Below are 12,651 nucleotides of genomic sequence, written 5' to 3'. Positions count from 1 at the left end.
TGAGATACAAATTTTTGTAGGTCGAAAATTTGTTGCATGGTTGAATAGAAGAATGGATAAAAATTCTTTGATGAATTCGATATCTTAAATAGTCATAATCTAACTGGAAGACCTAACATATGTTATTAATTAAAATAACTACTTATTGAGATAAAAATTAACCACATCAAATAAAACGGACATGTGGACTTTTAGTTCAATGTGACAGTTTGACTTTCTTTAGGCGGTGGTTGCTTGCACAAGGACATCCGAGGACGTGTCTAGGATCAACTTTGTAACGTTGGATGTCTAGGGGCTTTCATTTGAGTTCCAAGATTGTAAAAACTCGTTTACCTCGCACAATTGTAAATAGTATGGCTTATCGCCCCCGTCAAGTCAAGTTTACATAGTGTTGATTTAAAGGTTTAGTTTGAAGAACTCTTGACAATATAAGAGACGTACTCTACCAAAATTTGTATCCTAAGTAAGTTTCCTTGAATAAAGCTATCGTTTTCGTTTTAAAAAAATAAAAATAAAAAAAATTGCTAGCAAATACAGTGATGAGGACTATAAAATGGCCTTTTTCTTTTGGATTTCTTCCAACTGAATCCGACCAATCAACAGAAACTTTAAGACATTCCCGCATACAAGGAAGAAAAATACAAAGCAAAGCACATCGTGCTTTGTTTGGAGAAAAGCATATCGTGTTTGTCGGTTGTTTTGAACACTTCTCCTAGTCAAACAAATTAAGCTCACGATTTCTGAACTAACAATGCGTACAAAAAAAAAAGGAAAATAAATAGATACAAAGACAACCAAGAAAAATAAAAGGAATTTGTATCTGAAATATATGTTGTAAGCTGAACTAATTACATTGCGGTATTAACTTTATCTTTCGTGTGATGAACGGAACCGAACCCTTAACCTTATCTTAATTTTGATTCTTTTTTCTCCATCATTCTTACCACCTGAATTAACTCGAAATTATTCAAATCGCTAACAACTTTATGATACAAACGCGTCTATGTAGATGTTCACGGCAATCGTTTTGCCCTTCTTCAGGACTGTTGGCTCCGATGATAATTTTTTTTTTTTTTTTTTTTTTTAAAAGAAGACCAGCTGGTGGCTTTACCGATGACGGTCCGATCAGGTTTAGAGTTTAATGATATCATGTCAAAGTTGATAATTCAATTGCATATATAGGAGATTATTAGGTTTATTATTTTCCCTTTTTTCTTTCCCACTTTTGTTTAGAGTTACAGCCCAAGGGCCGAAAAACAAAAATTCGAATCATAGATAAACTAGGCCCAACCCAGATCTTTACTCCTCCATATCCAAAATGTGCTAACTGCCTGTATTTTTAAGAAAGGGAAGTGGCAGAATGTCACTCCATTTTTATACACTTCTTCGCTTAACTTTGTCTGTTGATTCTTTGTTGATTTGTTCAATCCGCTGATTAAAAAAGAATTAAAATATATATAAAAAATAAAAAATAAAAATAAGAAAGGAAAAAAGGAGCACGTGCACAAGGTCAAAAGAAGAGTGCAAAAATCACTGGTTTGCAAGTAATCTCATAATTCTCCTTCTAACGTTAAATCAATTCCAATTTTAACATAATGGTTTCCATTGATTCATGCAATCTGTTGATGTATATACCTTGGTAAAGAAATAATGCTTTACTTTTAACTACTCTAATTTACGAAGAGGGAAATTTGAACTCAGATTCAAGATGGCGGGCAAACTGCCTTGGCCAACCCACCTGCAGTAGAGAGAGAGAGACCAGAACTCGCATTATTCTCCGGTGAAAGCAACCTAACCTCAAGTGAAATATTGGCCGGCTCTCGGCCTAATGCCGAGAAGCCAATAGTCTAGAGAAGGCATTGAAGATATTTTATTCTTTAACACGAAATAAAGGGACACTGATGGCATAAAGCCGATGGCCTCCTGTTTAAAGAAGCAATTTGAAATCCACATTAATCGACAGCAGCTTCAAGGTGTGGTCTTGTCTGGAATTCTCACGTCCTACACCTCCAAATCTGTCTACACAAATATTTACGTGTAGTACCTTGCTCATAAGAGTTGCAAGAAAATACACATATGCATTTAACTGATAACAGCTCATAGGTAATCACCAAGTTTCAAACCTATGTTACCGGAAGTGCCCGAGTTAGCTATCTGTTATCCTGTTCTCGCTCATTGTATGCCGCACAAACTGTCCTCGAATTCGAGGTCGTTGATCTGCCAGTTTCTTTCTGTTTTGATACCGAACCTGAAAAACCAACCGAAAATCAGATTCAACAAGCTGTCTATATTTTCTCCTATTTTCAGAATTCGGCAACCTTCTGAAGGAAATCAAACATGCAAATGCAAGAAAGGGCACATTTAACAGATTGAACTTAATCATTTAATATAAATGTTGCACGTACAGAAGGAGGAACGAGCAAATTTTTCATAAGCACTTATTCAGATCTATTATTAGGATGTAAAGTTGCAAACTGAATGTTAGTTACCTTTTTTCGGAAGCATCTCTCTTTTCTTTTCTGACGGAACTTGTTCAAGGCAGCTTCTCTCTGCTTGAACTTGTTTTCATCTACTCCATTTCCACTCTGGTTTCCGCTAACATCACCACTTCCACTTTTCCCAGCAACTCCATAATCACTTTCTAGCTTTGTACCTCCAACATTATGTCCACCGCTGCCTCCAGTTTGCCCATTGCTCCCATGGTTACTACCCGAACCACTCCCATTGATGCTATAATTTCCAGGGTTACCTTCAACAGGCCCGGTCAGGGCATTCGATGATCCACAATGTGGGGCACCTGCAGCCAATTTCTTCAAAGATAAATCATTATTATCACGCAGCTGTTGCTCTTGCATATTGTGGACAACATGGTGATGGACCCGATGCTGATCATAATCATGATGGCGGTTCTGGATTTGGAGTTGCTTCTGGGTGTCTCTTGATTGAACCTGTACTGTTGTTTCCACATTGTTAGAATTATCTACTATAACATGTTTGGTAGCATTCTTAAGGTCCTTCACAGGATGGAAAGTAGATAACGGATGCAAAAGTTGGACTGTGGATGCTGCTGCTGACTTGTTTGCAACTTGAGATTTCGGAAGGGCATTATTAGTAGTGGATCCCATATCATTGATATTGCTGCCTCCTTTTGAGCATTGATTGGGAGGGTTATCTCTTGAATGAGATCGAATGTCGCGAAAGAATTCCATTTTTGTAACTTCTCCACTATTATCATGTGGAGAATTGCTTCCAACATGCCCAGAAGGACCCTTGTTAGCATTTGAGGCTGTGTTATACCTGCACAGGAAGTAACATGGTAAAGGAAAATATAGAAAGTTCAAGTGAACGCAGATTCAAACTTCCACAGATAATAATAACTTCTAGGTCCTCCTGGTCCTAATACCTTGAAAAGGCTGAAGAGTCTGACCGTCTCAACACATTGCGGTCATCTTGTACTGTTGTCTCAGTGCCTTTAACTCCTCTAAGCCTTTTCAAACTGAGCTCCACAGATGACATTTCATGAACATTACTATGCGCCTTATTGTTAACGTCTAAGGCGTTATAATGTCTGTTAGAAGCTTCAAATTGTGTGTTGTCCATTTGGGAATCAGTGGGATTAGTTACAACACCTGTCATTGTAGCACCATCATACTTTAGCATGCTGGAAGGACTCTCACGATTCAAGTTCAGCTTGCCCTTATCAATTTTCTCGTCAAGTTTACTGGAACCTATTTCAAGCAGATTACTCTGTCTTGCTCCTGCTAGTTTTGTTGAAAAATCATTACGCTGCCCATGCTGTAATTCTTCAAAATTGGTCAGGCCTGTCTCCAGATCTTTTCCCATTGCAAAGTTGTCTGAAAATAGAAAATACAGCCTAATCACAAAGAAAGTAAAACAAGTACATATGCACGTACATACAATTAGGTGGGCTGTGCGCACACACATCACTATATAACGAAACTGCATAATAACATTTGAATTTAGCACACATGGAATCACACAGCTTTAAATAATTCCAGGAATACCATTTTGTTCCTTCTGTTGCTGGCACTCCCTTGTTGCAGCTGCAGGAACCAATTTGTTACCAAGTGATTCAGCATTTGAGTGAACTACTTGGGCACAAGTACTATCGGGATGGGGCCATGAATATGCATGTTGCGGACTGTCAACTTCTACAGCTCTTTTTGTCCAAGAACTCTACAAAATGAAACGCACTGACACAGTGAGACTGCAGCGTACATATCTGAGTCCAGGTCATTCTTTGAATTTACAGTTTAATCTTTCTTTAAGGAGATGATCATAAAATTGATACTGAGATTGTGCAACAAAAAAAATGTATTAATGTAGCCCCTTTAACTTGTCCACACCACCCCCCCCCCCCCCCCCCCCCCCCCCCAAAATATAGAACTCATATCCCAAGCGTTATATCCTTAGGCATATCTGCAAATTTGTGGATTGTCCTTAATGTCGGCAACACTCTTTTAATAGGTATGTACCATCAAGATATTTAGTATCCAATAACTAACATACCTGAGTGCCACTCCCATTGTCACTTCCATCTCCAACATTCAAATCAGTATCTTCCTCATCATTGCTTCCGCTATTGTTCTCAGACTTTTCAACACTTTTTGATCTTACAGACCTTTGAGTTTGATTGCCACTTTCACTTCCCGTTCCACTACCACTTGACTGAAAAAATAAAGTTTAGATACTAGTCATACAAAAAAAGTAAGAGACATAATATAAACTGCAATGTGAAACAACCATAACCATTTAGCAAACATATTAAATATCATCATATAATTATAAAGCTCTTCTCATCAACATTAGTGCTGCTCAATTCCAATCTGAAGAGAAAATATTACTTTCTTTAAATTTCAGTAGAAATTTATGTATCAGGTAGGGGAGGTGGAAAAAAGATGAAAAAAAAAAATCAAGAAATGAACAGAATTATACACACTTGTGGGCAAACATTCGAATACCAGAACAAAAAGTCTTAAGGACTCACACTATGGCATCTCCTCCAAATGTGCTGCCAGAGGTTCTTAAGCTCATTCTTTCGAATAGGCTTCACTAAAAAGTCAACAGCACCCTTTGACAAACACTTAAAGACGAGGCCCATTGAATCATGTGATGACATCACTGCACACACATATCAACAAAAGGCATAATCAAATGTCTGCTTTCTAAGCTGCATCAAACCTCATAACGGAGATCACTGCTCAATACAGTTGTTAATGAGATGGTCATGGGGAAAAGAACTTACTGATCACAGGAACATTTTTCCGTGTCTTATGGCTCATAATCTTGCTTAAAAGGCTGACGCCTGATACACACGGCATGACTACCTCAGTTAAGACTAGATCAACATGATTAGTCAAATCTTCAAGAATCTTCCATGCTTGCACTCCATTTGCTACCGGAATCACTGAAATTATGAAGATTTAAGTATCACATCCTCAGACTAATAAAAATAAAATATATAAAGAAGATGTGATTAATGCACAAAGTAGTATTGTCTGCTGACAGTGACAGTGTACGAGTTTGTGTGAAATTGGAAGCGATATATCATGTATTTGCAATGACAAATGATTCTACTAACAACATTGATTTCAAATGCACCAATATACACATTTATGCTATTCAGTAACCAAAAACATATAATAGCATATCCGATGATAGCCTCCGCATTATTTGTGAAGAAAAAACAAAGGCTCATACATGCGAACCCTGAGAAGTCGAGTTAACAAGAAAATCAACAACCCCATAAAGTTGATAATGCATCCGTTCAATTTTTCCATAAACAGCAGTTCCTAGACATTGTCATGCATAATGAAGCACTAGGGCTCTCGGAAGTCAAGTTACTAACCTTCATAGCTGCAATTGCGAAGCAGTGCGGTGACAACATGGCGAGTAGAATCATCATATTCCACCAGCAAAACTTTAAGAGATCTTACATGTAGAAACCTCTCCCAGCAAACCGCCGACCCTTGAGGCTGTTGAGTAACAGTCTGGGCTTGAACAGGCCCTCCTAGCCGACCTTTTACATCTCCAGCTCTTCCATTACTTTTCGACTCATCTTCCTCGACTAACCTCCTTTCCTCATCCTCCACTCCATTGTTACCCCTCTCCCCCTCGCCCTCCCATGAGCGGTGGCTTAGTTCCAACAGTTGTCTGTCCTCGTCACTATTAACATTCATCAGGACACTCCCTGTCAGTCACACAAAACACTAGCAGTAAACGCGGCCCAAGTTCAGAACGAAAAAAATATCTTCTTGAATCGGGAAAAAGAATAGCGGACAGCGCTGATTTCAAAAACAAACATCCGCAATTACAGACCCTTGTAAATCTAAGACAAAGTGCGTTGACCGATTACAGAGTGATGCCGAAAGCAAATCCATAACCGAATATATACACAATGGATGCGAAACAAACGCCAAACGTTGTTAGCTGCCTAAAAACGGCTTGAAACCCAACAAATTGCTTTCACCCTGTAAGACCAGAACATCATATCAGTCAAAAAAATCCACCACAAAACATTACCAACGTCATTTGTTCTTAAAGAAAACATACACTTCTTCAGAAATGACAATTACCAGTATGAAATTTAAAAAAAAAAAAAAAAAAAAAAAAAAATCTCAATAAAGAGAAAATTTGCTGCTCCAAGAACTTGCAACTGAATATAATTATTAGATTAATCAAAAAAATATTCCAAATATGCATAAAATCAATAGAAAATTCTGATTTTAGATTACTAAACATTTAAATTAACCATTCTTCAATGACTAAAAATAATAAATTAACTTGGAAGAACTTCCAATCAACTAATACAGAGTAACTAAAAAACAATAATTAAATAAATAAACAAACGGAGAATAATAAGATCAAAGAAGCAAAACATGGCAGAAATCACCTGCAAAGCTTCATTAATCGCCATAAGTGACCTAGATCCGAACTGAAATTACCAAGAAAATCATTGTAACTAAAAGTTAATAACAACGTCAGAGAATAATCCTGAAAATCTAAGTTTGGATCTCCAAAAATGTCTTAGTTCGGATATTTTCAGATTTTGTGTTTCCGACAACCTTGACCGGACCAAGAAACATAAGACTCTGCAAACAGTTACAGAGAGAGAGAGAGAGAGACAGAGAGAGATCCTTTCGTCAGGGAAAGAGGAGAGAGGAGAGAGAGAGAGCAGAGAGATAGAAGAGGAAAACATATGAGCTCCGAGATGAGCTGAAGGACTGCTGACGTGGACAAAACAAGGGCTGGAGATGCGTAGAAGTAGAACGTTCCAGAACGCCACGTCGGAAGGAAGATATTTCCAGCTTGGCGGAAATTGGGGCCGAGGGGATGCTGCGGTGGACGAAATCTAAAGCAGTGAGCGCAAGGACTCGCTAGGCGGGTATGAAGATCTCTGGGATCGGATTTATGACACGTGTGTGTACTGGATGGCGAGTACAGAGGAGGGGAAACGTCGTTATCGCTGGGACTGCCTACTTTCGGTGTCGGGTCCATTATTTGTAAGTTGACAAAAATGTCCCCCACCCCAAGTGCTTTCATGCTTTGTGTCAATTTTCTTTTCCTCTTTTGGGTCTGAATTTTAGCAGGTCATATGAGTAAATATGTCCTAAAATATCCTAAATTAGGGTCTGCAACTTGGAAGGATTGCATGATGAATAATACATTCTTTTATTTTAGGAATGAATTTATTTTTTATTTACAAATAACGTATTTTTATTATGAAAATTTTATTTTGACAAAGAAAAAAGTTATCTGAATTGTCGATATTTTCACGTGGTGTGTTTTTATTAGTGAGTATTGCCAACATGTTAAAAGTAGTGATGAAAATACTAATTTATACTCAATTCTAACAAACGTATAAATAAAATTAGACAACAGGAGGTTAATTGGCCAATTTTAAAAAATTTAAATTCTTAATTTACTAATAAAAGTTCATGGTTGAAATATTATCCTCGTTAATTTTCAAATTTGTAATAATACTGTCTTGTTAACAATGGTGGGTAGGCCCCTCATGAAATATATCATTGAATACTTTTGGATAAATGACAAACCCTACCCACTGCCTTGTGCACTTTGATAGGCAACATGCTCCATAGTGCTTTTACCTTTTAATAGAAACACATTTTTTGCAAACCTCACATATCTTCTTTTGGTAGATTTTAGGGCCCTGCGACTGCCTCCCAAATCCCAATCTTATCCAACAATGAAGATTTTTATTTTTATTTTTATTTTACAACAACCGATATTATCTTAAGGAGAAGAGAATGAGCTTAGCTTTGCAATGAGCTATCAATAATGAAGTTCAAATTCGTTTTTGGCGAGAATCGAACTAAGAAATAAGTGAAGCAAAACACCACTAAACTGAAGTACAAAGTGGCATCCAACAATGAAACCCTACACAGATAAAAGCAGATGCAAAATTATGTGGACGCAGAAAAGGATGTGGTTTCAAAGAGCTTGCTCATATTCCTGAGGAGATGCTTATTAGCACTAAAGTATGTAATTGCGATTCCATGGATGTACAAAATCCTTCTCCAAAGAGACCACAAAAATGCAATGCATAGACGAGGAGTAATATTCATAATTTGTGAAAGAGAATGGTCTTCAACGAAAAACGTCGAGCGTCTATACTTTAGGTTAGAGTTATACCGTTTTACATGGTTTAAATTCGATCGATACCACCACCTTCGAGTTTCTATATGGTCGAGGCGTTTCACAGTCTTCATCGTCCCTAAACCAACCTCAGCGATTGTCGGCAAGGCGGAGTAGAGGTGGGTAGAGCAAACCAGAACTGGAGTTATTGGGTCGATTTGAGATGATAAGCAACACATAAGATTACTGAAAACATAATCATAGTTAGCCCTGATATTTAAACTGAAACTGTCTGATCAGTGATCACCGAGGTAGGCAACGGTTTGGCACCGAAATGGACTGTGTGTCTGCAGAATTTTTAGCTGCAGACATAAAAAGCAAGACTTCCATAGGGTATACAAATAAATCAAGTCCTAATGGAGAAACCCAGAAGGTTGTTGAAGCTTTAATATCATATAGGCGTCGTCAAATGCACGAAACCAGGAAAAAATAAATTGGAATACGAGGGAGGGAGCCTGGAAAACATTTGGAATGAGAGGAACAAAGACAACCTAATATCCTGATCTAGTACAAGGTTTAAAGATGTGACTCCAAGGACATGTACAATCTTTTTCACGGGCAGATTCGCAACGTTCAACAACAACAAAGTGCATGCAGCGTAACTATCAACGTGTCCGCTAGCCATAACCAAAAAAACCACCAAGAATCGAACATGGATCTTCTCTACAATCTGATCTTCCTCTTCAAAGTTTCAGCTGTAATTGAAAGAGACAAAGTATAACCCACTAAGTAGTTCAGAAACACAATCATTCATAATGCATAAGAACCCCATAAAGTCTAAGCACTGGGATTATAACTACGATCTAATTGTAAAGCAAGTGTGAAAAGATTTTTTACTTCAAATGTACGGCACATTCTATCTTGAAACCGCTCAAGCTTACGCAGTCAAGAGCTGGTATTGTGCCGAGATTCAATATCTGCAACTGATTACTTGATGATTGGCAGAACTAGTGCCAATCAACTCGGCCAGTGCAAGAAAAATCTGGAAACAAACAACGTTGAACGAAATATCAAGTCGCAGAGGACAAAATGAGCATGTATCATAACATCGGATATCTTAGCATGACTCGTTCATCTGATACTATACTACAGTACTCTGTGTGTCACTTTTCAAAGGAAAAAAAGAAGATAAGAACGAAATATCAAGTCGCAGAGGACAAAACGAAAAATCATAGGAAAAGGTTTCAGTTGAGAATCAAAACCAATTATTGAGCCCTACAGGATGCAATTTGCTATATATTAATCAATTATACGTTACAAGAATACAGTATGCTCAGCCTCCTTTACCGGGCCTTATTGCTGCCAAAATTGTAGGTAAATAAATCATCCGCTCAACTAAACAATAGTAACGGAAAGACTCGCTCCCGATGCAATATAACTGAATTCTCTCCATGAAAATACAACCTTCCAAAAAATTGAAATTATCCAAAACCCTAGTTCGCACCTTAAGCGTCATGAGAATGGCGTGTTCACCTTTTCAAGGTGCAATATAATAAATTATGCAGCAGCAGACTGCTTCTCCTTGTAATCATCGAGATTAAGAACTTCAAGCAACTTGGGCCAAGACTCTTGGATCCCTCCTGGCAAATCAAACTCCAACAGTTTCCCCCGACTACGGTAAAACTCCTCTACAGGCCGACTCTGCGAGAATCATTGAGAATAAAATTTATCAAAGTTGAATAATTGAAGATAAAATGGAAAAGAACTATTTTCTCTCTTCTGCCCTCATCGACCTTTTGTATTTAAACATGTTATTCAAATATGCCCCTGATCACATGATAGGAAAATAAAGCAATACCTTCTCATTGTACACATGAATCCGATGTTTAATCACTTCTTCAGTGTCATCTGCTCGAGTAACAAGCTTTGACATACAATGTGCAGGGGGAAGAAGTGGAGCCATGCTAATTGCAGGATGACCATTTGCGCCTGTGACATTAATGGATGCCACATTAAAATTTCCACCGCACTGACTACAAGTTCTCCTCCCAAGGCATTTCTCGAGCAGCACATCTTCCCGGAGCTTCAGATTGAGCACCAAGTCAACCTCCGTCACCCCTTCCAATATTTCCTAATACACATAACATAGTTACACTCAATCAATCCTCAAGCACATTTTCACCAATTCAATACAACGTAGCAGTCATAATTCCAAGATATCAGCTTTCAATCAGTCAATTACTCATTTACATCAATCAAATTCGTTTAAATCGCAAAGAACCCACATACATTTCTAAATCAAAGATCTTTCATACTACTTTGAATCACATTATTCCAGCGAAAACACTTACAGCTTGTCTAATCGTTCGAGGAAAACCATCGAGAATAAAACCCAGTTCCCCTTTAGCTCCCCCAGCCTCCAATCTCTTCGACAACAAGTTTATTATGATCTCATCAGACACCAACTTCCCCTGGTTCACGATCTCTGATAACTACAACACCATAAAACAATCGCAGACAATCAAAACCCAATAAAATGCAGATCTGACGGAAAGAAAAAGAAAAAAAAGCAATCAGAAGATTCAAAAACCTCTTGAGAGAGAGGGCCGGAGGAAGCGAGCTCTTCGCGGACGAGATCTCCGGTGGCGATGTGAGGAACGCCGAGGAGATTCGAGAGCCGGCTGGCGAACGTGCCTTTTCCGACGCCCGGCGAGCCCAGGAAGACCCACTGCACGCTGCGGTCCTTGGGATCCTTGACGGCGAGATTGGGCGTGGGCCCCAAGCGCCGGCTGTAAGGCGAGGCGCCATGAGAGGTGGTCTCAGGGGCGGCGCCTGAGTACAGGCACCGGCTTATGCGGTAGACGGAGGAGAAGGAGGGTTTTGATAGGCGGGTTAGGGGCGCCATTGAAACCGCGAAGTTTGCAGAGAGTGGAAGTTTGTTGGACGTTGGAGAGTGTTTGGTTTTATGCCAACCCTAATGAATAATGTCGTTTTTGGGGGGAATTGGCTCGTGCCTGACACGGTGACCCTAAACTTTTAATGACTAATGTCGTTTTTTAGGCTAAATGGGCTCGTGCCTGACACGGGAACACCAAACTTTTAGGGTTCATTTGTTTGTCATCTTTAACATTTTTAAAGGAGATGTCAAATTTTAAACATCAAAATGATAGTTGATAAATTATGTGGCAATTTGACATTTTATACAATATTTTGCTTCACCCGATATGTCAAATAATAATGTCATTTAATAAATTTTTTATATTTTTGTGGAGTCCAATGATTAAAGCAACCAATCAAATATTTCAAATATATAACAACATTTATTATATATTATATTAATTATTAAAATATCATTTAATAAATTTGACATCTTCTGTCAAATTTGACAGCAAAAGGCTTTGTCTTCAAATGACTCAGCATCACTTAAGAAATTGAAGGCTCATTTGGAGAGAGTTTGCTGTCATTTTTTATTGTTGTATGCCTATGTGGCAATTTTGACATCTCCTTCGGAGATACTCTTAGGTCTCATTGAACTGAACTGGACTGCTATTAATGAGACTAAGTCGGACTCGTTCCGACTAACCGCATCGCTAAAAGTCGCTATCTAATCTGGAGCTACAACACGGTATTAGCTAGGATTATCTTCCTTCTTCCCTTTGCCGTACTTTCCGTAAACTTTTCCTCCTGAAACAGTGTCCTCTATCTCTCCTTCTCCCTTTTGTCCTTCTTGCTTGGGTTTGGTCTTTTGCTTTTCGAGTCGTCAATTGATTTCTAGGTTGGTTTTTCGAGTTGTCGTTCAAAGATGGGAAGGGCGCAGATGTCATACAAATTGAAGAAATTGAATTGTAGTAATGAAGGAAAACATAAATTTTAGAAGAAAATCCAACTTAATTAGGCGCAATTTGCAGTGAGAACAAAAAAATTGTATGGATTGGGCTTGTGCAGTTGGAGTGGCGGTGAGGAAAGTAGACATGAGTAGCGTAGTTTGTCTAGGTTTTACAAATAACAATATGTTTTCTCTTTTTCAATTTTTTT

The 12,651-nt window shown here is 38.3% G+C and overlaps 2 protein-coding genes across 3 annotated transcripts; both read right to left on the bottom strand.

Moving 5' to 3' along the window:
* Positions 1-1,855: 1,855 nt before the first annotated feature.
* Positions 1,856-7,379, bottom strand: PRR7 (pseudo-response regulator 7). Of its 2 annotated transcripts, XM_068461812.2 has the most exons (10): positions 6,914-7,254; positions 6,340-6,491; positions 5,870-6,211; positions 5,267-5,428; positions 5,009-5,142; positions 4,531-4,689; positions 4,026-4,197; positions 3,404-3,854; positions 2,490-3,297; positions 1,856-2,248 (listed from the first exon to the last, which is right to left on the bottom strand). In XM_068461812.2, exons 3-10 carry the CDS (start codon positions 6,198-6,200, stop codon positions 2,147-2,149), a joined length of 2,319 nt encoding a protein of 772 aa, XP_068317913.2. In that variant the 5' UTR covers positions 6,201-6,211; positions 6,340-6,491; positions 6,914-7,254; the 3' UTR covers positions 1,856-2,146. The 2 variants fall into 2 exon arrangements, with proteins under 2 accessions (XP_068317913.2, XP_088548710.1); XM_088692584.1 differs by having other exon boundaries at positions 5,870-6,491; positions 6,914-7,379.
* A 2,502-nt stretch (positions 7,380-9,881) lies between these two features.
* On the bottom strand, positions 9,882-11,573 carry LOC137723295 (adenylate kinase 1, chloroplastic). Its single transcript, XM_068462449.2, has 4 exons — positions 11,207-11,573; positions 10,968-11,108; positions 10,475-10,747; positions 9,882-10,317 (listed from the first exon to the last, which is right to left on the bottom strand). The coding sequence occupies exons 1-4, from the start codon at positions 11,519-11,521 to the stop codon at positions 10,174-10,176; spliced, it is 873 nt and encodes a 290-aa protein (XP_068318550.2). The 5' UTR covers positions 11,522-11,573; the 3' UTR covers positions 9,882-10,173.
* Between the last annotated feature and the right edge of the window lie 1,078 nt (positions 11,574-12,651).

This window comes from Pyrus communis, chromosome 4, assembly GCF_041283825.1.
Source record: "Pyrus communis isolate YQ-2024b chromosome 4, ASM4128382v1, whole genome shotgun sequence".
In the NCBI taxonomy this organism is placed as follows: Eukaryota; Viridiplantae; Streptophyta; class Magnoliopsida; order Rosales; family Rosaceae; genus Pyrus; species Pyrus communis.
Note: the sequence above shows the minus strand (reverse complement) of the source record. Positions and strands in the feature narration are given on the sequence as shown.

Excerpts from the sequence above, each read along its gene's own strand:
- PRR7 (XM_088692584.1), bottom strand. The coding sequence starts at position 6,200 with ATGAATGTTAATAGTGACGAGGACAGACAACTGTTGGAACTAAGCCAC. Across the intron at positions 4,198-4,530 it reads ACAATGGGAGTGGCACTCAG|AGTTCTTGGACAAAAAGAGC; the intron begins GTATGTTAGTTA and ends TTCATTTTGTAG. Across the intron at positions 2,249-2,489 it reads AGAGATGCTTCCGAAAAAAG|GTTCGGTATCAAAACAGAAA; the intron begins GTAACTAACATT and ends TTGGTTTTTCAG.
- LOC137723295 (XM_068462449.2), bottom strand. The coding sequence starts at position 11,521 with ATGGCGCCCCTAACCCGCCTATCAAAACCCTCCTTCTCCTCCGTCTAC. Across the intron at positions 11,109-11,206 it reads CCGGCCCTCTCTCTCAAGAG|TTATCAGAGATCGTGAACCA; the intron begins GTTTTTGAATCT and ends ATGGTGTTGTAG. Across the intron at positions 10,318-10,474 it reads TTCATGTGTACAATGAGAAG|AGTCGGCCTGTAGAGGAGTT; the intron begins GTATTGCTTTAT and ends TGATTCTCGCAG.